A 27,976-nucleotide genomic window follows, 5' to 3' on the forward strand; every position below is an offset into this window, starting at 1 on the left:
ATTAAAAACTATATTCGTTATACATATTTTAAAATGTAATCATCTTTATCATAAAAGCACAACTCTTAATTCCAATACCAATAAGACCAGTAAAAAATAGCAAACAAGATAAACTGTTAATTGTTCTGCAAAGTGTTTTAATTTCGAATCAGCATGATTGTGTCACGTGAGTTTAAACTAAAAAGTGGGTAGTATAATATTAGGAGAGCGACTGTCTAGGAACCATTGACAGTGACCGTCAAACTACCTGCCCGCGCGGGATACACCGCGCGTTTAACAAACAGAAGTGCACGCTGATTTCTTTCGACACGCAAACTTCGTAAACTTTGCTACCGCATATTCTTCAAAATGGATACACGGTTCGAAATGATATAATTTTGTAAACTATCGTTTTTCCTACGCAAGATTTTCCTTTTCCTGCATCTTTACATCACTTTATATTTTCGATAAATTTCTAGTTATATCCCATTATCCAATATTTTTTTCTAATTTAAATTGAGTTACGTTTTAATAGCCACAATAAATAAAATAATTTTAGTCGAAAATAAGTTAACAACCATGGTTCATAAACATAGTTACGATCTGGAAAAGAAAATTCCTTCATTGGAAAAATCTGCAAACTCTCCATCAGGTAAGTAATTTTTTGAAATATATTTGTATATACCTACATATGCATTATCTATATAAAAGTGTTTGCGTGTCTCTTTTGAAGTTGTAAATTTTATATATTTTGCGATGTAAGTAAAATGTAAGTAAATAAAAATATTAACACAATTTTTTTTAAGTAAAAATGTTCGATAAAACTATAACTTAAAATTTTATACGTTATAAATTATAGCATATTAAGATTTTTAGTTCCTTTGTATTTCTATCTTATATCCCTAGTTTCTTAAATTCGTACTTAATTTAGTCCTTGATTAGTGTGTTTACCTGTATAAGAGCTTTCTTAAATTTCTAGATCGTAATTCATATTTATTTAAGTGATCTAAATATAAATAAACAATGCTTTTTCTTTTTCTTCGTAAGTCTTTGATTATGAACTTTTCAATATGACCTTATCCAAGATCTGCCTTATTTTGCCTGTTCGCGAATGTTTAATCCATTATCACTTTTATTTTTCTAAAAATCAATATTATTCTGTATTCGATTTTAATTGTTTAAATCTGATTTTTGAATTGGATGCTGCGGCTAAGCATAGAATATATTTACCGACTATTTTACAAATATATAAGCAGTCGTCTTTATATTTTTAATGCGTTGTTAGTTATTTTTCCTCTTAGATCCAACTTGATTAAAACGAAGGGATTGAATTATCACCTACTACTATTGAAGGGTCGCCAACTGGGTGCACATGAATTGGCTCCCGCTTGCAGGTAATGAGCTCGAGCTCTCTAGCGATAAAAGGGTTTACGTGAATTGGCTCCCGATGAATTTCTGGGAAATTTAGGTACGTAGGCGATGGATATTATTGGGGTGGAGGGCCAGGTTAAAATTGGATTTTCCATCATTCTTTAAATTCGTATACCCTTCGCCGCAAACTTATTTTAAATTAGTGTACTGATAGTTTTGCGTCTTGCTTGTACTTGATCATATCGTCGTAGAAAATGCAAGCTGCTGAAATTTTAAGCGAACAGGGAAAACTCATGCTAGTGGCAAACAGTTTTAAATATAATTTCCACAAGTTGCCATGGCATGGCTCTTCTGACTATTCCACTTCAGCATTCTATCTTCTCTTCAGTTATTATTTGTAGCAGATTATATTTGTCATTTCTCATTATGTAACCTAGGTAAACATTCTGCGATAATGTCTCATGATATTTAATTTTAATGTCCAGACTTCGATTCCATACAGAAGGACTGATCAAACGTAGCATTTAATAACTCTAGTTCGGATGTCTAAGATTAGTTTTCAGTTATAGATAATTTGCTTCCATTTATTGTGCATGTTTTTTATAGCCTGTTCTATTTGTGTTTATACTTCTATATGTGGATCCCACTTATCGTTTAGTACTACTCATAAGTATTTGAATTTGTGAACTTGTTATAATTGAGTGTTATTTAGGGCAATACGACAATTTTCATCGGTTTTGCTAATCGCAATTACTTTAGTTTTTTAAAGATTTATTGTCAGTCACATTGCTTTACTTGCATTATTAACTCTGTCTATAACTCTTTAACTCTGTCTATAATTCTGTCTATTTATAGTATATTTTGTATTTTTGTCTTCTATTTTTTCTGCTATCAGAACGGTATCGTCTGCATACTTGATATTGTTAATATATTTACTGTTTATTTTTATATAACTTTCGGCGCTTTTTAATTTTAATTATTTTTGGAGAATAATATAAGCTTTTAATAATATTCTAACCTTTAATTCATTCTCACATGGACCATACACTTGACTTCAACATTCTGATTTAATTCTCATAAATTGAATGTTTTGTAATTATATTTAATGTAAATTGTTATTTCATACTAAACATTTTCTACAACTGATATTTGATTGATAATATGTTGTATCTAGTTCAAAACAATTCTAAAATTATCGTTAACGGATAGTTATTATATACTCAGGTGCAAAAAAATCGATCCATTCCTTATTTCTTATTTATTTGAAGTTGTATAATTTTAGAGACATTAAATTACGTATGTAAATTTAGGTGTACCCTCGTATACGAGAAATAAAATAATATTTTTAATATTGCTTTTTATATTTCTTAAAACAAATTGGTATTTCAGGTTTTTGTCAAAAAGGGTCTGAAGCAAGTAGATATTTATTGAATGTTGTTTTTAATTCAACAACCATACTAGTGTACTTAGTGATTTTATTTTCAAAACGTGTTATATTTTTATTTAATTATCCTTCCTAAATGTCTCTAACTCCGACAGATGCTGCAAGGGCGGTGACTTTAGTTCAAGATGGTCGTAGCCAATATTATGCAGCTGAAATGTTGGGTGTTAGTCGATCTTCGGTTCAAAGAGCAGTTCGGCGTTTTAGCGACACCGGTAACTTCACAAGAAGACCAAGATAAGGTCGTAGAAGGGTAACATCCGAAAGGGATGATCGATTTCTGGTCTCATCATGTTTGAGAAATCAGCATCTTACTTCAGTTAAACTGGCAAATCGTCTGAGCGAAGTGAGAAATGTGGATGTAAGCAGATGGACAGTTCGTCGACGAGTTGTAAAAGGTAATTTATTATCCAGAAGGCCAGCCCTATCCCCAATACTATCCATAGAACATCGCAGAGCTCGCCTTGCTTTTGCAAGAGAACAGGAAAACTGGAGTGATGCAGATTGGGGCAATGTATTGTTCTCAGATGAGTCCAGATTTTGTCTAAGGTCACCAGACGGCCGAGAAAGGGTTTGGAGAAGACACGGAGAGCGATATTTTCAATGTAATATTGCAGAAAGAATAAGTTATGGGGGGGGGGAGGCTCCGTTATGGTTTAGGCTGGTATCAGTTCAGAAGCCCATACTGATTTAGTTATTGTAGATAGAGGTTATATGACTGCTGCAAGATACATAACAAGTATTTTAGATCAGCATGTGGTACCTTTTGCTCCTTTCATTTCACCTAATTTTATTTTTATGGACGACAACGCGCGTCCTCACCGTGCTAGAATCGTCAACCAATATATAGAGGTGGTGGAAATTGTCCGTATGAACTGGCCAGCTTGCAGTCCCGATCTCAATCCCATAGAACATCTATGGGATATGATGGGAAGACGTCTTCGAGCACGAAGACCCCGTCCAAACAACTTGGCTGAACTTACAGCGGCTCTTCAAGAAATATGGGACCAATTGGATCAATTTGATATCCAGAGGTTAATTACCTCAGTGCCTAGACGTGTACAGGTTGTTATAAGGGCCCGAGGGGGAAACACTAGATATTGATTTATTATCAATGTTTTTCTTAATTTCAGAAAGTTTTGAATATTCTTGTATTTTTTAGTTTTGGCGTATGTCTCTATAAATAAATGATTTTTTTGTATAATCTTTAAACATTATTTTAATCTAACATATACTTTTACATATATACCTGATTTAAAACTAATATCTTCAAACGTTTTCTTTTTTCAGCAAATAATACCCATGGATCGATTTTTTTGCACCTGAGTGTAGATGGGGAGAAAATTTATTCTCTCAGATTTAGATTCAGAAATGTTTATTGCATTAAATTACAGTAATTGCTGAATAGCTCTCTTGATAAAACAAATATTTATTCCCCCTTGACCATTGGTCGTCTGGGGATTTTCTTTGAATATGCATTTAGAGTTCAAGTTAAAGAGCAATGAAGACATGACACACCCTTTCGAACACCGGTTTTTCCGTCTAGGTTCATTTTCTGTAGTTCATACAATTTTTCATGCTGGACTCTATCAAAAGCCTTCTAGTAGGCGATGAAACAGAGATAAATTTTTTTATGGCGATCGAGGCGTTTTTTAGTGAGTGTTTGAATCTCAAACAACGCCTCTCTTGTTTCCAAGGTCTTTCTAAATCCAAACTACTAAGCGTCACTTCTGTCTATTTCACACTTTTTATAAATTCGATCTGTATGATCTTTAAGAATATTTTGATATATACTCTCTTATCACTAAAAAAGTCTACCGAAAACCAATACGTCTTAATAGAAATTTAATTGGACATCAAATACTTTTACAGAAAAAACGTATATCTGCTTTTAAGTTTGTAAAAATGTGTCAAGAAGGCATCAACCTGTATAGTCTGTGTACATTTCTCATTTCTGATGCATATTATACCTCTTTTCCTCAAAATCCAAGTTTCAGAAGGAGATTCAATTACTGGGAATTTTGTAATGGGCGGGAGCCAGTTCATGTATGGGTTTGGGAGCCAAAGTGTAGGATAAAAGTGGTTTTATAGAGTTCGGAAGCCAGTTAAGATGCGCCGCGCCTACTACAATTCTTATTGTATTTACACATCGCAGATTTGAAAAGCCATGGGTTAAATATTTTACTACGTAAGGTTTGGGATTTTGTCTAGCGCTAAGACACATACACATCTCGACGTAATCAGCTGACACATTTATTTTTGTATTTTTTAATTTTATTTCAATCGTAGCATGCATCGAGTCGGTCTCCATTTGTGTAACTTTTCATCGACCCTTTTCTAGTAACGTCTGACAAATTTTACTTCTTTATTACAAATTTAAACAAATTATTTTAAATAGGTGTTAGTATTTTCACTGCAGCATCCATCGCTATAGCAAATTTCAACTCTTCATTTAAGCCAAAATATTTACTCTCTTTAGCAATAAATGCACTTGCCAACTTATTTAAATCTATGCCACCTTCGGTTTCAATCCAAATAAAATAATAGGCATCTTCTGATTTTACATTAGGTAAGTATACTAAAGGTGTTGACAACCAACTTTATTTTGTAATACAGAAGTAAAGCTGTTGCTTTAAGACATAGTCGCACAGAATGTTAGTCCATTCTGTCACCTGTATGTTGCTCACTTTTTTTATCTTTTCTTTTCTCGTCTCTGGCTACTACTTTCTTATCTCGGTGTAGCTGGTACCCAGCTTTATCAAAATTTACAACTTTTTGAGCCATACAAATAGAACATTCATCATTTTTTGGTACGAAAATACTTCATGTCGCCGAATGTAGTTAAAAATAATGTCACATATAATGGTTTTTCTTTGGGCACCACCTATTAGTATAAAATCTGTAAAGTTGAGACTTTGAGATCAACAATGGCTGTATATTTCGTTGGCCAAGTAATAACTGTCAATTGCGTGCGCTATAGTTTGATGATTATCAATTTTTTTTGTCTGAATTTGATGATATGGGCACCAACTACAAGTGGTTTCAATAAGATTGCACTACATGCCATACAGCTCATACCACACTGCATATTCTGCACTAGTGATTTAAGGGAATGACCATCTCACGTGAAGATGATTTGAACTGGCCGCCGAGGTTGTGCAATTTGACCCCGTTAGACTATTTTGTGAAATTAAAAATGTATGCAAAACGATATGTCAATTTTATTTTTCATGAGAAGACTTACAGTTTTATATAGAAAGTGGTTCAAATGGTACATTATTTTAAAGGATGTTTAATTGTCTCTCCAAAGGTTGCCTAATTTATTTTTTTTTTGCTTACCAATTACCAAAAAGTTTCGCGATACGAAAGTAATTAAATCTTGCAACATAAAAATGTTTTTAATAAAATAAATCCAAAAATAAGTCACAGGCAGGTTATTAGTTTGTATTTGTCCACTCAAACACTTGAAAAATAAATATTGGACAGATATGTGCTAATTGGGCTAAAGTATTGAGGATGATAAACAGGAATTAGTTTAAAATCATAACAGGTTTCCTTACTCTATATGCGCCAGTCAAGGGACACCTACATAGGGTTAAGCTACAGACTCCATAGCATAAAACCAGAAGTGGTCAACCATATTTTGCATGGCTTCAGAGCACTAGATTTTACGCTACAAACATATCCAACACTATCAAGAACATGTATTCTAGATGTATCACTAGACACATACAATCTGATACTGCTACTTAACTGGATATATTTTGACCGGTTTATAACAGACAGCCTCTAGCCGTAGATTTTGACTTACATCACCAACCATGATATTTCTCTATTTTGTAAACGGATATTCTTCATTTTTTGTCTTTGTATAGCTTTCTGAGTTGCTTCTCTTGTACCTATAGAGAGTAAAATTTTCTGTTTTTGTTCTATAATTTGTTAGTGTAGAGCTGCTACTCTAAGTGATTCTAAGTTATATTTTCGGCGGAAAATTTTACGGGTTTGTTTGCTAAAAATTTTAATGATTTTTCTAAAACTATTATCTTAGTGAGAGGTTAGTAAGTAGGACATTATAATCTGTAGTATTATTAAATGAGCCAAGTGCGTTCTTTTAGCTTTAGAGTTTCTAATTCTAGTCTATTGAGTTATTGTCCTGTTTGTTACCAGTCACCTATAGTAGGTTTTGTGTTTAAGTTCTCGAGAATAATGGATTTATTACATTGAATCATTCCTAATGCTTAAAATAAGTATAAATTATCTACATTTAATTTTTGACACATATTTTTATTAACATTAAGTCATTGTTGTCCAGCTATGCTGTTCAAGTCCAGGCATTTTATCATTTTTTTATTTCTTTAATATTTTGTTACAGTTCGAACATCTTTGTTTCTTTTCTTTGTTTTCATATGTTTAAATCATTTCACTGAACTGCTTAAATGAATATTAATTTTACTCAGCTTAACACATGTTAAGAATTCTGTCATTTAAATTTATTATATAAGATATGTCATCTTCATATTTTTGATAAAACTCCAGAACGTCGCGTTCTTATTTATTTTTGCTATAATATTCTAGAATTTAGTTTTCATACTTTGCTCTTTTCTTGACAGGGCGTATATCTATCTATCAAGTTTTTGTATACTGATATACTTTCATATATGGTATTACTTCTTGATCTCTTTAACTCCATGACGTAGGATTTCGAACATTGTAGAGAAACAAGACGCAACCTATAACATGGTGGAGATATGTAGATCCTTTATTTGGCTTCTTGGACTAGAAGCATTGAATAAATTTCTGATGAACATCAACAATAAAGGAGAATCGATAAAATTCACCATGGAATAAAAAAACAATAACTCGGTTCCTTTTCTGGGCATAATAATCACAAAAGAAGACATAGGATATGCAACCAAAGTCTGCAGAAAAGCAACCCACACCAACAGATATTCAAATTATCTCTCCAACTATAACGTCAACATCCAAAAAGGAATTATTAAATCCCTATACAATAGAGCTCGAAGCACCTGCTCTAATAAAAATGCATTTCAGGAAAAACCTGCTAACAAAGGTTCTGACTAAAAATGACTACACATTGTCATTTATAAACAATGAATTTCACGAGATTGAAAAAAGAAAACAACATAACACCACAAACAATCCAGAAGCACCCACAAAAAGGTACTCAAAGATGACAACAATACCATATGTAAAGGGCTTATCAGAAAAACAGTACAATATCACAACAACATTCATAACAATCAGCACATTGAGATCTATCTTGTTCAAAACCAAATCCAACAACAACAAGATCAAAAAATTGTATCTATAAAATACCCTGTGAACCCTGCGTACCCAAGACCACTAAGTGTCAGGATAAACAAGCATAAAACATACATCGAGAACAGAGACTCCGAGATATCTCAGATATGCAACTTGCACGAGACAACGAGCACAGACCACAATGAAAAGATGCATCGATAAACGAGAAAGAAATGACATGACAATAGAAAAGCAAAGAAGCAGCCCTCATCCTACTCAAGAAGAAAAATGTGTAGCAAGCCCATCAGCAAAATGTAGCAGGCTTTGGTTGCCAATACTCCATGAAGAAATCAATAACAAGAATATACCAACAATGGGAGAGTAATAGGAGGTCGATCATCTACAATCTTACGCAAAACCCATATGCAACACAGAATACATCTATTTCTGCTCAATTTACGTTACTTAACCTTAATGACGATACAATTTTTATACAAAAACATATAACACAAAATACCTAAAGCAAGAAACTACTAGGATTAAAACACCACCTTCAAATTTTGTTCAGCCATTACATGATATTGCCTACAAGATTGAGGTCACGCAAATCAATTTTTAAATGACATGTCCAATAACAATGGTTAAACATTTCCAGAATTTTTATAATATTCCTTTTTGAAAATGATTTCTGGAGTGGAAATCGAAACTTCAAACATTAGTTAGTTAAAAATGTAATTTATTATGCGTTACAAACAATAATTGTAGCTTAATCCCATGTAGACATAATATTTAAAATAGACATGCCACAAGAAAGTTGATTGATGAAAGAACCTTGATAAAATTGTTGTCTAATTGAAAATAGGTGTTGTCAGTGTTAATAGCTCCATTATAGCTGATACATTTAGTTTTGTTCTTCAATATACTTATTATAATTCTGTAGTTTGATTCCTATTATTTTTAAGCTTTTGCCAGAGGCACATTACTGAACAGGATGATAATATTAAAACTGACGTATTGTAATCTGTTTTTGATAGTTTCTGCAAAAAATGTGAGTTCTTTATAAAAGTGTTTGTCTTAAGTGCCGATGGTTGTATTATTTCTAGAAAGCTTTCAGGTAGTTTGCTGCAAGGGGACCCCTTCTGCTGCAAATTGGTCGAATGTGTGAGCCAGAATTTGTGTACTTTTGAAGCTTATAGATTTGATTACCTGCTGTAGTATGCGTTAATGTTCTTTTTTGGTAGTTTGGTACTTCTTTAATTTAGTTAATGTTCTGTATATTCGATTCACCAACGATTTGGTTTAATTTCACCTAACTTAACATGCCAGAAGAAAGCAATTTCAGAAGGAGGACGAAATATATAGAAAAATATATTGTTTATCATTGGTATACCTATCGTAAAATCCCAACTTAAAGAGTCTTCCAATAATATTAAGCTGTCATTCTTTGCGGTTTTCTGGATTAATGATAATTTCAAAATTATTTAGTACTCGAGTTATTCTACAGAGTGGAAAAGCCAAATGGAATAAATTCGATAATTAATAAATCGGGGCGTATCTGGAAAAAACGTTTGAGCACGTCGATTGGTAGGTATTTTTGGTTGCGCATATTTTGCAATAAAAAATTTTTATACGGGGTGTGTCATGTAACAGTGGCCAATACCAACTTTCTTATTTCAAATACAACAATACGTATATTGAAGTGAGGTTATTAGTCTAATTTATAAATTTTATTTATTATAAAGTATTCTAACACTTAGTTTATTAAAGTCTTTATTTGTACAATATTACACTAATTTATTTCACACTATAATTATATAATTTATTTACAACATCTATTACAATTTATATTCCCGACAATACGCACGTTACATTTCAAAACTCGACTCGATATTATTATTCAGACCGGCTCACACAATGGGAATTTCTCTATATATATTTATTAACCGTTGTTATGGAATCCCTTCGAAGCTGACGGATGTTGACCTTTGCTGACCCCTGAACTGTCTCGAATGGCATGGGATAAGACCGGTTTTATAGCGGCTCGTAGAACCCACGAGAAGATCCTTGAATAATAAAATGTATACAGGTTAAATATGAGTCATATTTAGCGTAACAATATTATTTAATTTTTAGATGTTATAGAATATTCTTGACATATTTGATGTACAATATTCTATATCTATCTGTAACTGTTTTGGAAATATGAAGTGTTTTTAGATTTATACTATAAATTTGCTACAACACACTGAAAAACTAATTTTAGTGATAGTGTTTATTTCTTGATAATGTACGAAAACAAAGAAAATACATTAATGTCAATGTAGGAAATATCAACATCCTAATCTTAAATAGAAATTTCTTTTAATATTACTCAACATCTCGGTCGTGACCGATCCAATCTCAAGCGTTATTCGTCTTTTTAAATCAACAAAGTCTAGGGATTTAGTTTTGTACACAATATTTTTCACATATCCCTATCAGAAAAAGTCTAATGGCGTCAGATTAGCCATTCGTGTTGTCACCCCATCGATCCTCGCCTTCCGATTCACCGATTTGGAAATATTCGGTTGAGGTACTGCTGAACATCGATTTGGTAATGGGGTAGTGTCCCGTATTGCAGTAAGTATATCATACCATATTTCTTGGATTTTGTGGTTTTACTGGATTAGGATAGTTGGTCTGACATTATTTTTAAGAGAAGTGCTAAATATTCATCAAATAATTTTAAATAATATTTTTAAAATTGAATAAAGTACTTTAATTATTTATTTATTTTACGATTTGTTTTACAATCATCAATTAACAAAGTTTATTTATTTATTTTAATAATTTTCTGTACATTCAAAAGTACATAAAATTCTCATAGTTAATATCCTTGTTATAGATTTTAATTAAATTAAAAAGTTTACATGTTGTGAAACGGACTCTCCTTTTCGCATAAATGGACTGTTCCAACTATAAGGCGTTTTAGACTAAAATAAACAAAACAATTATAAAAAATACTTTTATTATTTTATAACAGTAAAAAGGAACGCTGAAATAGTAATTGCTTACTTTGTCATTATCAAGACCTACATGAAAAATAAGCAATGAATGTGTTGTACCAAATTTTGCAATTGTTAAAACTTTTAAATGAAATGAACCAGTAGAGTAGGTATACAGTTAAGACTGACTTTATTTTATTCCAAAAATAAATACAATTTGACAGTTCACATTGTACCAACCTTAATTTACTGTAAATGACATATAGCCCTAATATTTAAATTTTGTTTAGTTGATATCAATATTTCAGCACCCCCACTTATCAATAAAACAAAATTTATAGGTTCAGTATATCAACAATCTGTGCACTTTTTCAGCTACTAAACCTTTAGTCAACACATCAGCTGGCATAACATCAGTAGGCATATATTTTACATTAATGATCGTGTCAGATATTAGGTCTCTTAAAAATGATATCTTATATCAATATGCTTACTTTTTTTATAATAAATAGGATTTGCTGATAAGTTTAATGCACTTTGATTATCATTAAATAAAGTAATACATTCAGTTTTTTCAATTAAATCACTTAAACCCCTAAGAAAAACAGAATCTTTAGCAGTCTTTGACAAGGCCATATATTCTGCCTCGCAGCTAGATAAGGCTACTGTTCCTTGTTTTGCCCTTTGCCAAAATATTGCAAAGCCACAAAATTTAAATACATATCCAGTAAAGGATCTTTGATCTAATGTATTGCTTGCCCAATCTGCATCTACAAAGCCTTGCAATTCTGAATTATCTTTTTAGTAAATCAGAAAATAATTAATATTGTCTTTTAAATACCTCAATACTCTTTTTGAACATTTCCAATGAGGTTTATTATATATTAAATGATTAAATTGACTCATGAAACTGACCCATAGAACTGATATAGTTTTTCTGATTCAAAACAATATAACCTTTATTTGGATCTAAATCTATTTGCATACCTAAAGATTCCTTAATTCTACCCAAATCTTTAATAACAAATTTATTTTTCAGCTTATTTTTAGTCTACTTGTTTCACTTTCATCATTTGAGAACACAAAAAAAATCATTTACATATACGGCTACAACTGTTATTTTATTATTTACTCGTTTTATAGACGAGTAGATATAAGGTTCATGTTTTGGTTTAGTAGAATTAATATTTTCCAAAACATTATTTACTTCATAATTCCAGGCCCGAGAAGACGACTTAAGCCCATAAAATGTTTTAATATCTTAAAAAATATCCAAACCTAATTTTACTGAAAGTGAAAAAAGCAACCTTAAAGAAGAATGTCTTATTACTGGAGCAAAAGTTTTTGTATATTCTATATATCCTCTTTGAATAAAACCCCTAGAAACCAATCTTTCGCGATATGTAACTTTATTTTCGCTATTCCACTTTAACTAAACACCCACTTATTATCGATTACACTACCATTTTCCGACACATCTACCACATCAAATGCATTGTTGTCACGGAAAGATTGGATTTCATCCATAATGGCTTCTCTCCACTTTGCTCCATCAGGACGTTGTAATGCCTCCAAGACTGTTAACGATACATCATCTATGTCACTTGTCTCCGCACACATATATGTAACATATTTACTAAAGTCTTTTCTTTTCCTTACTCGTTCTGACTTTCTGTGTACTTCTTCTAATGTTTCAGGTAAATTGGGCACTTTAAAGTATTTATCACTTAAGTTATCTTCTTCATAGTAGCTAGATTATTGGCCACTAAAAATATTATTATTATCTAGACTCAGTTTCAACATTATCTTTGTTTTGTTCCCCACTGAAACTAGAATTTCTTTTGCCCCATGTTCATCTTTTAAATCACTTCAAATTTTTTGTGTCTTACATAATTTGTACATCTCTGCTTACTATAATTTCTTGATTATACACCATGTATCCTTTGGTATTTTCAGCATACCCTACTAAAATGTGCAAAATAGTCTTTTTCTTCCACTTTGACCGTTTTTCTTTTGGAACATGTACCATCGCATTGCTGCCAAATATTCAAAGGCCACTAACATCAGGTTTACTAATTGTCCACATTTCAAACGGTGTTTTGTTTAAACTGGATGCCAAAGATATAGTTTTTAAGTAAACAGCTGTGTTTACAGCTTCAGTCCAAAAAACATTCTTAAGATTGGCATCAAATAAAAGACACTTTGCCTTTTCTACAAGTGTCCTATTCAAACGTCAGATACTCCATTTTGTTCAGGAGTGTGGGGATTGGGTTTTTGATGTATAATACCGTTTAGACTTAAATATCTTCCAAATTCTTTTGAACAAAATTCTCCATCATTGTCACTTCACAGAGTTTTTATATGAACACCCTTCTGCTTTTCAACCCTACTTTTAATATTCTTAAAACAATTAAAAACTTCACTTTTTGTTTTAATAAAATAAATGAAAACCATTTTACTAAAATTGTCTACGACAGTAACAAAAGATTTGGAGCCACCTGATGATCTGTTCTCCATAAGTCCACATACATCGGTCTATATAATCTCCAATAAACTACTGGCTTTGTGACCTTGCTGTGTAAACGGTAATTGTGTTTGTTTGCCCTCATAAGAAACTATACAGTTTTGTTTTTTGATGTCAATATCCCCAATCACATTCAGTCCATCTACTGTTCCATCTTTCATTTTATTTAAATAAACACTGTTTATGTATATGGGTTAACAGTCTATGCCATGTTTCGCCATTGACAAATAAACAATTTTCAAAATCTTTATTAACCTTAATATTCAATTTGTACACACCATTTATCAAGTCAGCTTTTGCGATTAGTTCAGAATTTTTGTTAAATATTTTGCAACAATGATTTTCAAATTTAATTGAATTTCCACTCTCTATTAATTTGCTGACATATAAAACAGTTGTTAAATCCAAATCACATGAACACTTTACTTTGGCTATGTTCTTGTTAGCAACTATAATATCACATGTATCACTTACACTTTTGTTATTAATCCAGTCTTCATTTGGCGTTAAATGAACACTACCTCTCGAGTCCACATACCACTCAGTTCTCTTAAAGTCTCCATTGAGAAACGCCGCACTAAACACATGTTTTTCGGATGTTTTCAATTTTGGACATTTATTTTTATAATGTCCCATTTGTTTACAATAATAACATCTGATTTTTGACAGATCTTTATCTCTCGTATCATTTACGCCGTCATCACTTTCGTGATTGAATTTTTGTGTCACCAGTTTTTGTTTTGATTGAATCGGTAGAAATCCCGCCAAAACATTTCGCACCTATCCACTCATCGTCAATTTTAAAACCAGTTCCTCTTAATTTTTATCCTTTTTCAACTATTTGGTTCACATAACTTGCCATTGACCTGCAATCTTCCGATCGCGTTGAAATTAGACTTCTTAATAAACTAATTTTTCTCACTTACCCCGAGTCACGAAACAACTTTTTTAAAGCGTCCCAAATTTCTTTCGCGGTTTTTGCTTTTTTTATATGTATATATAACGATGGATCCAGCAAAAGAACCAACTTGGATTTAGCTTTTTCTTGTTTGTCTACTTCGATTTCAGTTTCGTCTAAACACGTAGACAAACCTTCTAGAACAAGATAATTTTGCACTGCGATAGCCCAATCATCGTAATTTTCACGGCCTAACAACTTTGGCACTGTAGACATGTAATTCACTGCCATCTTGAACCTTAACACTCACTAGTATCCAACGTTTATCTATTTACCAACGGAAAAATTAGCCTGGTCCACCATAACCTGTTAAAACTTTTAAATGAAACAAACCAGTAGAGTATACAGTTAAGACTGAGTTTATTTTGTTCCAAAAATAAATACAATCGACAGTTTACATTGTACCAACCTTAACATAGTGTAAATGATATATAGTCCTAATAGTTAAGTTTTGTTTAGATGATATCAATATTTCAACAGCAATGAATAGGAAGACGCTTAATATTTCGAAAACAGTTAAAGATAGGTATAGGACATTGTACATAAAATATAATATGTAGAATATTCTATGACTTAAAAAAATTGAATAACGTACAGGGTATTGTACTTGACATAAGAAAGTTGGTATTGACCACTTGTACGTAACGCACCTTATATAGAAACCTTGTATAGAAAGTATCACAGTGATTTCGGTCGTTTACTTTTATTCAATAAAAAAATATTTTTAATACTTCATTCATTATTATTTTACATAAAGGTAAGATTGCTGTCTCAATGAAAATTTTTAATTCCATATTGTCTATTTTAGTTAAATCATAACAACTTCGGGAACAAAAATATATATTTTTCTGAAGCTATTTTCTTGTGGCACCTTAAAATAAATTTATTTTAATGTATCGATTTCTCCTTCGCAAAATGCTCTCAAAATACAAAACATACGAAACTACCAAAGTAGTTTCCAATAAAAATAGTAAAAGTTATATAGAAACGCATGAATTTGATACATTTTATTTATATAAAAATTATGAATAAACCTTTTATAGTATTTCTGTAGGACAATTCCACAAGCCTATTAGAATCTTTTTAGTTGCGGATGACATTAAAAATAATTTAAATGTAATTATAGGAACTAAAATGTTTTGTCACGTATTTCCTTAGTTATATAAAATTTTTAATAGCACTCATTTTATTCATTAAAGCTTCGATCGTTAAAATATTTATTATATCACTTATGTGAGTATAAATAATAAATTTTACTAAAGTTTCATATCGGGTGAATCTACTTCTACAAACACTTCACAAAACGTAATTTTTTGCATAGTTTTATGTCAAAAAACTTATTTTCTCACAATAATTGAAATATGGCATTAGTGTGCCAAAAGTTGACATTACTGTAGCAAGTTTTTTCTGCACAGTTACACAAGATAGAGTATTGTTCCTCTTTTGGAAACTCAAGTTTTTGTTTTAGAACTGTTCATTTTTCACCTCTTAGTGTGTAACAAAAACCACTTCAAAATTAATATCTTTGTAATTCGGACCAATGGTACGATTTATCGATGAAATCGAATAAACAGGAGAGTATAAAAACATAAGTCTTGGAAAAGTAAATACAATTTCCAAGAGCTCGAAGAATTTTACTTCAAAATCATTTTTAAGACAATATAAATAAATATATATATATATATATATATATATATATATATATATATATATATATATATATATATATATCCAGAACGATACGCCTTTGTAATGATGCAAGTAGACACGCTGAGCTTTTTAGTTTAAAACAAGCCCCCATCCAAAAGGATTACCGATAAAATCACATCAATACGAGCATCCAGATACATCAATCACCCACTCAATCTCAACCTAAAGACTCAAAGCCTCATTATACGAACGCTTTTCTTCCTTACATCAAAGGTGTTACTGACAAAATCGACAACATTCTTAAATCAAGACGAATAAAGAAAGACAATATTTACCCTCCAACAAAAATTTTCATCTCTTGTTCGATCAATTAAAGACAGCATTCCAAATGAACATTCCAAAGTTTATAAAATTTCTTGTGCAGTCTGCCCCCGATTATATATAGGTACTATTCTTTCATTTCTGTTCCCAATTCCAATTCAATTTCAGCTCTAGGTCAACAACATCTTCATACAGGTCATAAAATTGATATGATAGTTATACAATTTTTAAATATTTTAAGAGGAGAGGGTAGAAATTTATTTGTATTAAGGACATGTTCTCTTACTGTCGTAAACAAGAAACTTTAAGAAGTTCTAAGGAAAACAATCAACATACAAACAGAATATTTTATGATAATTAATTTTAATGAAATAAAATCATGTCCTATACATGACATAAAGCAATTAAATCCTAAATTAAAACTTTGAATTAAATTTCAGTTCAAGTTTTTAGTTTTCTTCTGTAAATGCCGGTATAATTGACCATGAAAAAATCGGATTCCAAAAATTCATTTTTTCTTCCGGGATGTATACCAATGTTTTCTTCATGTCTTCCACTTTCTTGTTGTTAATTAGAAGTACAGTTGAATATGCTCTTCTAGTAGGAGCCTAAATTGGCTGTACTGCATTCCGTAGTTTGAATTCATCCATTATGAAGCCGCCGATGTTCATCTTACATTGAACCGTGTTAGGATTCTTTGATGAAAAAGTCATTTCTTTGTATTGTGATACGGCAAAAGCCTCCCTTTTTGGTTTCTTGGGACATTTTTGCCATACGAATAATCACGTAGGCAGGTTTTTTTTTTCATTATAAGCTCTTCAGCCTCATTAATAGTATAATATCGTTCTTATTGCTTTAATTTTCTTTTGATGATGCCAAAATCTCTATCATTTGGCATAAACGAATGGCCCCTAACAGGAAAGGTTAGTTTGACTTCATTAAACTTTTTTATCTCACACGTACATTATCATGCAAATCACAGTATTATTTTTATTATGGCCCGCGCAGTTGTCCCCAAGCAGATAAAAGTTTTTTACACCACTGCCAATTTGGTTTTTTACGTACCAATATAACATAGTACAAACTTCGTTTGAGTCTTTACTCCCTTCACCTTCATGATAGATAAAAATTGTACATTCCCGTGTCACGAGATTACGCACACCAAAGACGTTTACAGGGAGCTGTCTAAGGTAATAGGTATCTTGGATAGGAATACAAGGTAGAGATATGTTGGCCATAAAATCTATGCAGCCAACATTTTCTTCAGGCTTACTGACACTGCGTGGACACATTCAAAACAGGACTTTTTATTTTTAAATTTAGTTCCTCACATGTAACACATGCATCTTTAACTGGTTGGGCAAAGCCAATAGAAGGGTAGTTTTCCTTGAAATATGTCCAAAAGAACTTTTAGGAGAGCCTTCTCTCAGTTCCTATTGTTAAAATAAGGAAACTATGTTCTTTTTTAATGAACATGTCGTACATGATTTTTAAATATATATTAGCTGAAAAATACTTTCTTTTTTTTCTGTGTTGTAATGTACTTTGGTGGAGAGTGATTCTACATGGACTCTTAACTTACACAGTGCGGACCCATGTATTGAATTTTCTGAAACGTTTTTCCTCTGTTGTCAGTTGGTGATTCATTTAGTTGCAATAGATGGGACAAACGGTAACACTGCTTTGCAGTGTATCCATAGGTTTTTATAAATCCATTTTTACATACTTTTGTACGTTTTCCATTGTGTGCTACATAATAAATTACACTGAAAGCCTTGGGTTTCACGATTGACGAACTAGACATGGGTCTTTCCCTTGCAATCTAACTAATTTCCATAACAGATTGGGTGTAAATGTCCTGTTCCGTTTGGTTGTCATATTATGTAGTTTGGCGGATATTTCAATCATATATTTTTCAGTGAAAACTTCAAGGCAATTGTAAAACAACAAAAGACTTTATTGTAACAGTAATTCAGTGAAAAAGATATTGGAGATAAGTAAATGACTTTAAGGTTAGGCTTTAGTAGCTTACTATTACTTCCAAATACATACAAGATTAAATTATCAGTTAAATGGTATTTAAACCAAAATTTACAAATTAACAACAATGAATAAAACAATATTTGCCTGCAAAAAATTGAGCCTGGTTTTTTAGCTGGTACAGTTTTTCCAACCCATTTTACGTGTTCTTGTCCAACTACTTTAGACTTCTTTATTATGTTCCTTTTATATTTGTCATCATTCGTAAAACCTTTTATTTTCTTGTTTACACACCATTCCTCATCTGAACCACTTAATCTAATCTAATTATTAACCACAGTAAAGACGACAACAATCATCAATAAACAAAGCACAATATTGTCTGACTAAACTCAGCTGTGAGGATAGTTCGAATATTTGCCACGCAGTTCTAAGGCCGCAACTGTTTACCGCAGAAAGAAAACTGGTCCTGGACTAGTTTCCTTTCTGCAGTAAATAGAATATTGAAAGCGTTGCCATGCCAATACTAATATGCGGACGTGTTTCTTTTTTGTAGTAAACGTTGCGTTTTGCTACTGAAAACGATTTTAATAAAATACACAAAATTCGTACATATTGGACATGATGCCTTTCCGCAGTTAGCGATTCATATATACTTTAATCAATTATATACTTATGGAGAAACATAATTAGGAAAGCCGACTTCTGATCTTAGGTAAATATAGAGAAAATGATGTTGACGTATATACATGATTATTGATATTTATTTTCCTCAATATAACGACCACGATATTTTCGTCAAATTTTGTTTGACGCAAGTAGAACCCCCTAACCGCGACGAGATTCAGTGAAAACACTATCCAAGATATTTATTACAACCGACATGACCGGGAAACTCAATGTAATTTAAAATAATTACAATAAAAATACAATTTTATATAGCTTATAACAAATTAATTGATGGGAAAAATTATTCTTATTGCCATCATTGACATAACGGTAAACAAAGGACAATACTGATTTACTTGAGGTTTGAATTAAACCTTAATCCTTAAGACACTGATGGATGGTGTCAAAGCCGACAAATTAAGTAGTTCTTTATTCGATCTTTCAGTTTAACGGTTTTCTAGATAAACATATCAAAAATGTCTAAGGAACACAAAGTTTTTTTCTCATAAACACATCAATTTTGATTGGATTTTAAAAAGTAACATACCGTTATAATGCCTAATTAGTCAGCAATAAAATCAGCTTAATTTTACTGTACTATGAATTCTTTTTCATGAAATAATCAAAGAAAAGTTTAAAAGTGCACCAAGTTAAAGAAAAATTAAACTAACAACTTCGTTTTGAAGCAATTTAATCCATTCTTGTTTAAGAAAATCTTGAAGATTTTGTCTAGTATAAATATTATGCAGATGAGAATCAATCTGTCTCTGAAGGATATCCCATACATGATCGATGGGATTAGGATCTATCGATTGTCCTAACAATTTCTTACTTTTCTGCAGTATGTAGCCTTGAATTATCCTGTAAGTAACGCAAATCATGACCTGCAGCATTTGAAAATGGAAAAACAACAGGTCTTAAGATACGAACAATATATTGAGATTGATTTAAAATACCTTTTACAGAATCGGGAACAGTTCTATGATAAAAAATTATTCCAGCACACATTAAAACTTCTAGACCACTGTATGGATCAATATCCTGTAAATTCTTGAGTCTCCCTTGTCTCCTCTTTAAACTCTTACTTTTCTGTAATCAGAGTACAGACAAAACCTAGCTCCATCTGTGAACAATACAAAACTCTATTTTTGTAAGCCTTCCTGCACGTGTTCCTGTACCCACCTTAATCTGAGTCCACTATTTCCATTAAGTAACATGGAAACTCTGAATGGACGTCTGGAGCACAGGTAAGTTTTATGTAAATTATTTCTCAAAGTTTGGTCACACACGGTTATGTTGTGAGTATTTTCTAAGAGTTCAAGAGCAGTTATATGCATATTTCGAGGAGCTAATCCTACCCCACACCGATCATGTCGAGGAGTAGTTTTACGTTAACGACCCCCATGTCTTTCAACGATATTAACAAATTGTTTATATCGACGCCACAATCGCGAAATCACTCTCCGAGATACATCAAAATGACATGTAACGTCAGCTTATGAAACACCAAGCTGAATCAAATTCACAGCACTTACCATATGAACATGTGTTAAATGCCGACGCTCCATGACTATCTTTGCATATAACAATCTCGTTTTAGTAAAATTTTCTTCTTCTTCTTCTTCCTCTTTATAAGCAATGCTGCTTGTTCATTGGCGGATTAATACCTCTATGGAAGGTTGTCACTCCATCTTTTGCGCGGTCGTCCTTGAGTACTTCTTCTACCGATTGGTGACTTATCTCTTGCTATTTTTACGGCACGAGTCTCCTTCATTCTGCTTATGTGGTTATTCCATTTTTTTTTCTATTTTTTGTCCATTCATTTATACACTGTACGTTACATTTTCTTCTAATGCCTTCACTTCTATTTCGATCTCTCAGTGTATTTCCTGTAATTCTTCTCAGTACTCTCATCTATGCCGTTTCCAGTAACCTCTGCGTTATGGCTGTCTCGGGTCTTGTTTCTGAGGCATACGTTATTATTGGTCTTACACTGGCTTTATAAATTCTTGATTTCATCTCAGTGTTAATGTGTCTGTTTCGCCATATAGTGTTATTAAGCTATGTTACATCCATGTGTTTGGGTTTTTCCATCTGCTTCTTGCTACTATATTATAGAACTGTTTCAATGACCTGTAGTTATAACTGTGCAAAAAGTTGAATATCTTAGCTAGCAGGGTCCTGAATATAGGAAAGGTAGGTACGTTCTGAGAACGTCGTTTGTTTGTTTTTCCGTCCGTTGGTTGTTTGGATCCGATGATAGGATTTTTCACAAGACGTTTCCAGAAAGCAAAAGTCATATTTTATTTTTGCTCTTATATTGTCACGAACGTTTGGCTTCTTCCATACCACCTTCTTTTACAGATAGGCTTAAACTATCGTACCGAGTCATCATCATCATCATCATCCAGCCTCAAGAGTCCACTGCTGAACATAGGCCTCTTCCTCATGTTTCCAACCCCGTCTATCTTGCGCCGCTCTTATCCAGTTTTTATTGAGTCTTCTTAAATCGTCAGTCCATCTTGTAGGTGGTCGACCGACGCTCCTCTTGTCTTCCCTTGGCCTCCATTCCAATAACCTCTTTGTCCATCGCCCATCTGTCATTCTGGCTATGTGTCCTGCCCATCTCCATTTTAGTCTGGCTATCTTCTCGATGATGTCAGTTACTCCGGTTCTTCTCCTGATGTCTTCGTTGGTTATTCTGTCTCGCAGAGTTATTCCTAACATGGACCGCTCCATTCTTCTCTGCGTGACTCTCAGTTTGGTAGCTGCTGCTTTTGTTAAGGTAAGTGTTTCTGCTCCGTACGTTAAGACTGGGAGGACGCACTGATCAAATACCTTTCTCTTTAGGCATGTGGACAGCTCACTTTTAAAAATTTCTCTCAGTTTTCCAAATGCTGCCCACCCAAGGCCGATTCTTCACTTCAGTTCATGAGTCTGGTTATCCCTGCCAATCATAATTTCATGTCCCAGGTATTTATATCTATCTACGAGTTCTATTTCTTTCCCACCAATACTGATGTTCTGGTTGGGTACCAAATTGGTCATGATTTTTGTTTTCGAGATATTTATATTTAAACCTACACTTTCTGTAGCCACAACGAGTTCCTGTACCATCTCTCTTGCCATACCTAGTTTTTCAGCTATTATAAGTATATCATCGGCGAAACGTAAGTTGTTTAGATATTCTCCATCTATTTTTATTCCCTTTGTCATCCAATCCAAATTCTTAAAAGCATGTTCTAGCACCGTAATAAAAAGTTTAGGTGACATTGGGTCTCCTTGTCTAACCTCCCGTTCTATTTTTATGCGATTACTGTTACTATGTAATATGACAGTGGTTGTTGCCTGCAGGTATATTTTGTATAAGAATTTAGTATATCTATAATCTAGCCTGCATTCTTTAAGCACCTGTAATATTTTGCTTAGCTCAACTGTGTCAAAGGCTTTGTGAAAATCGATAAATATTATAACTAGAGGTTTATTGTATTCCACTGCTTTCTCTTTAGGGTTTTTATCTTTGTAGATGGTCATTTGTTCCATAACTTTTTCGGAATCCTGCCTGTTCCCTTGGTTGATAAGTCTCTAATTTTGTTTACATTATCTTAACTAGTATTCGCGTAAACAACTTATATATATGGCTGAGTAGGCTAATCGGTCTGTAATTCTCTAAATTTGCTTTGTCTCCTGCTTTGTGTAATAGAATCATAGTAGCGTTGTTCCAGTCTGTTGGAATATTGGCGCTGTGAAGGCAGATATTGAAAAGTTGTTTAATTTTTTCAAGTAATACATCCCCTCCAATTTTTAGTGCTTCTGATACTATCCCATCTTCACCCGGGGTTCGATTATTTTTCATTTTCTTCAGGGCTTCTTTGATTTCTGATTTTGTTATATCGGGCATTAAATTTGATCCTTGGTTTAATACCCCAGTTTTTAGTGTAATTGGAGGTTCCGTATTGTTATCTTTTTATCTTGATCTATATAACTCTGTGTAGAGTTCTTCGACTATTCTTAATATTTTATCTCTGTTCGTTGTTTCTTCTCCAGTTCTGTTTCTCAGTTTGTTAATTTCTATTTTCCCCTTTTGTACGCTCCTCTTCAAAACTTTCATGTTCTTATTTTGCTCTATTGCCTGTTTTGTTTTTTCTACATTGTAGTTTCTTATGTCTTTTCTTATTGCCTTTGTGATCGTCTTATTTATTTGTATCGTACCGAGTACAAATCCAGAAACCCAACTGGACCAAGAGTTATCTATATAGAAGCAATAAATCAATTTCGACAATAGTATTGAATCTCTGTAACAGTAGTATTTTCCTTGTCATAAATTGAAAATGCTTATTACCCACACTTAAGGGCGGGCTTATACAATATGCAGGTAATCACCGTGGTTTTCGTGACACACAGAACTCCGCCTTAAAATTTCTTTTACAGTAAGTTCGGAATCACTTTGAATCCTCTGGAATAAAATATATTATTATAAATAAGAATGCAAAAGTATGATACTTTTTAAAGCATTGTTTGTTATATCATGGTTACGTTAAAAAATTGTTTGTTGTGACGGAGTTTTGACAACTCCCAAACTAATTATTAGGTAAACAGTTTATATCTAGGAATGCACCGTTTACTTTTTAAGAGGTTTTGAGAAATTATAAACAAAAAAAAATGGAAAATTGTTTTATTTGTATTCAAAATAAATTATGTAAGTATATAAAAACTTATTTTTAGTTTTCCTAAATTTTTTTAGTGTGGAATAAATGACCCATTTGTACTTGTGTCTTTATTCCTTTTTAATCTTGTTAAACATGCACGCATGTTACAAATTTTAAGGAAACAGTTATTAAGTTAATCAAATTAAAAAGAGCAGGTCGTTTTCTACTTAAACACTTTAATAATATAGGCGATGCCAAAATACCTGTACTGAACAAAATGCGTTAAACGGAAAACTTTATGTTGATAAAAAAATGCAATTTCACAATATCTCTTTTCGTTAAATAACTAAAAGCAATTTTATATAATTTTGTCAAATTATCTGAAGTACCTTTACCATTTAGTATGATAATATACGTTTCATTATAATAATTAAGGTTTTTCATGCTCCTCCTGTAATTAGTAAAAATATTCTGAGTCCCGTAATTTGTATTTGTTAGAACGGCACTAAAAATATACTGATGGCCAAAAAAAAATGCAGTGTGTAAAAGGATAAATTTATTTTTAAATATTTATTTATGGAAGTAAACATTATAATATTCTTATTATTTGATAACATTATAAACAAATTTGCAACGTCATTTTAGTCGAAAAATTAATAATGAGTAGCTTCTCCTTGATTTTTTATACACTCAGTTACTCTATGGGCCATTGACCAAATTAAGTAGTCTATATCATATTGCGGAATACTTATGGCATACCACAGGTCTTTTAATTTTGCTGGGGGATGTGGCAATCGATTTAGGTTTTGACCTACCATATTTTACACATGTTCGATGGATGGCAAATCAGCTGATCTTGATGGCCACTATAAAGCCTCTATAGAATATTCTTGTATACATTTCATGGTTTCACGGGAAATATGAGATCTTCTTACCTTGAAATATTTGAAATGGTTTGTAGGTATGGATGTAAAAGCAGTTGTAGTACTTCACCAATATACTGTCGAGCAAGGCCGTTAATAAAAACTAGAGATAATCTGCTTCCCAAACATATAGCACCCCATACTACAGTGCTTGGTTGTCTTGCTGTATGACGTTCAACAGCCAAGCTGTATTTGGTTTCTCATCTCAAAAACGTCTTACCTTTCGCTCTGCGCCTATCAGAGCAACCCAAACAAACCCTAGATTCATCACTAAAGCAGAAAAAATTTCATTGGTCATTCCAGTTTTGCCAAGGTCTGCACCATTCGAAACCAGCATTTGAGTCCACTTCTTGTTTATCTTACCACTGTCCATACTTTTTGAGGGAAATCATTGGGTCCAACTGATTTACCTTTTTTTTTGCAGTGTTTTAGCCTTTTAACTTGACCTTTAGATACTAAGCGTTTAAACGTTGTAACTAATCTTATATTGGACATATGGCATGAATTAATTCTTAGTTTTTTATTCTAATAAGGACATTGACCTGTAGAGGTAATAAGAGGCTACCATTCAATATTATTCAACCAAATTGTTATTAGTACTGTTTGTCTTTTAGCGATGAAACATAATTTAACAACAATCACGCAAATCATTAAGAACAACCGTTAATTACTAGTAATATTCCATAGGAAGCCCATTATATTTACAGACGCAAGAGAAAATTCCGATGACTTGTTTAAAAAATATAAACGTTTTTTTATATCAGTTAATACCTGGTTTTTTATATAATCATAATCCATTCAGTTTATTTTGGACAAAAACCAACGTCGTTAGTTTTATTTCTTATTATGTTATTAAGTGTTTTTATTAATTTTAGAAATTTTTATTAATTTAAGAAAAATATGTTTGTTTTTTCTAAAGCTCCCCATAGGTTGTGTTTTGTGTTGTGGTAGACTGTTGTATGCTTTTTGAAGATCTACGTGTAAGTAGTGTATCTAATGCTTGGTTTCCTGCCGTTTTTTTCTCTGAGCTGGGCAACTCAGCTTGTTATACCACTTACCTGAGCATCGTGATTTTACTTCCTAGCAAGTTAAGACTTAGCTTTATGAAGCGTTGGTTTACTGCTTTACACGATGTTACAAATCTTCGTAGACTTTTTTGAATAAGTATGGAACCTTCTTACTGGGCTCGTTTATCTATTGGTACCCCAAAGAAAAATTGGTCGTATTCTCCTAGATTCTCTAACCCTTGTCTCTTTTGTTTAGTATCAGTACTGAAGTACAGTACAGTTAGTACTGAAATATCCGTGTACGCTTTTTTTGTTACTTAAATTGTGTCGATAACTTTTGTGATATTCATAGACATTGAGGGAGCGTTTGATAAAACCGCATTCCCAACCACCACACAACAGCTCAACTTTAGGAATGTTCCACTGGTCGTCTGCGAATGGATATTCAGTATGCTCTCTAATAGAGCAATATGCATAAATGTAGAAGATGGTTCCGTTAAAGGCATGGATATGATGGGGTGGTCACAGGGAGGGGTGCTATTACCACTCCTCTGGAACATAGTTCTAGACACTCTGATTGCCAACTCAGCAGCAACAAGTTCTACACAATAGCCTGTGCAGACGATATTGCGATTCTGCAAAGTGATAAGTTTGAGAACACTCTATGTGAGAGATTACAAGTTGCTCTCCAACTAATAGAAACATGGTGCAAGGAACACTTACTATCTATAAATCCTAAGAAGACAGAGGTGATCCTCTTTACCAGAAAAAAAAAAGAATCAGGGGATTAATACCCCCAATAATTCTAAACTACAGTCTAAACTTTTCTGACGAGGTGAAGTACCCTTGACAGGAAATTAACATGGAACTTACACTTAGGTGGTAGAGCTAAAAGAGCATACATTGCCTATGAGCAAGTCGACGAACAGTCGGGGCATTTCGCTGAGAGTAATTGCCTGGGTCTATACTGCTGTCATTAGGCCAATGCTAAATTACTGAGCTATTGCTTGGGTAGCAAAAGTGCTACAGGCAACAGCGATTAACAAACTAAACCATATTCAGCAGATGGCTTGCATAAATATAACAGGTGCCATAAAAATAACACAAACTTCTGCAATAGAGTTGATCATTGGCATCACGTCTCTAGACATATATGTCAAAGAGGTGGCACTGGTGACAATGATTCAACTGCACTCAGCTGATATAAACCTTAATTTAGGAATAGGAAAACTGAGAACTCGTTTCTGGCGGGAAGAGCTGAATGTGCTACTCCTGCTACAGGCAGGCTGTTACTCAATTAAACGAAAGTTTGTCTTTGACAAACCCTACAAAATCAAAACAAGACAGTATAGGGAGACAAACGTGGCAAATGCCTATTGCATATACACCGATGGCTCCAAAATGGAAGGAGGCTTAGGATGCGGGATATACTTCAGATCACTGAACCTAAGAATAAAGAGAGGTATGGGCAAAAATGACAGCGTAGTTCAGACAGAACTAGCTAGTATTTCCATAGCCGCAAGAGAGATAAACCAAAAAGTTATAGCAGGGAAAACTATATTAATCTGTACAGATAGCGGACAAGCTCCACTAACCTTAAAAAGACCACGTGTCACATCAGGTTTAGTAATGGAGTGTCACGAGTCACTAACTCAAGCTTCGAATGGTAATACCATCATCCTGAGGTAAGGTAAAGGACACGATAGGAATAAAGGCAACCGCGTTAATAGATGGAAAGAAAGACACTTAGTAACCCTGAAAAGTCAGTATCAAAGAAGTACTTGAAAATGATCAGGTTAAAACCTACTCTTGACAGTTGGTTTTTTAACTGGTCATTGTCAACTAAGAAAACACCTCCACACACTAGGGCTAATAAACACACCTCAATGTAGGAAGTGTGAACGAGAAGACGAAACTGTAGAGCATGTCCTATATGAATGTCCGGAGTTATCGTTTATACGAGAGTACGCATTCAGCGAGTCCTGGGCTACACCTGCCCACATGATGGAGACGTGTCGTGGTGACTTATCCACCTTTCTAGAAATGGCAGGATCGACAATGAGCTAAGGACGACAGCTCCCTAGGAGGATACATAAAGGGTCAATTGTGGCCTAAGTACTGTGGAACTTTTGGGATATACCTCGAATGTTCCATGAACAGGTATTCATAATCCCTTTTCCAAGCATAAGTCGTGGCATAAGTCGTCCAAGCATAAGTCGCATTATGTTATCCCCCAATCCAGGTGAACCGAAGCTTTG

At 33.0% G+C, this 27,976-nt stretch overlaps 1 protein-coding gene across 1 annotated transcript in view; it reads left to right on the forward strand.

The window, feature by feature from the left end:
- Positions 1 to 206: 206 nt before the first annotated feature.
- Positions 207 to 27,976, forward strand: part of Picot (putative inorganic phosphate cotransporter protein picot) — a 218,289-nt gene continuing 190,519 nt past the window's right edge. Inside the window, exon 1 of the mRNA XM_072543632.1 lies at positions 207 to 631. Within this exon, the coding sequence (XP_072399733.1) occupies positions 559 to 631 (73 nt within the window). The 5' untranslated portion in view covers positions 207 to 558. The remainder of the gene's footprint in view (positions 632 to 27,976) is intronic.

This window comes from Diabrotica undecimpunctata, chromosome 9, assembly GCF_040954645.1.
Source record: "Diabrotica undecimpunctata isolate CICGRU chromosome 9, icDiaUnde3, whole genome shotgun sequence".
NCBI lineage: Eukaryota > Metazoa > Arthropoda > Insecta > Coleoptera > Chrysomelidae > Diabrotica > Diabrotica undecimpunctata.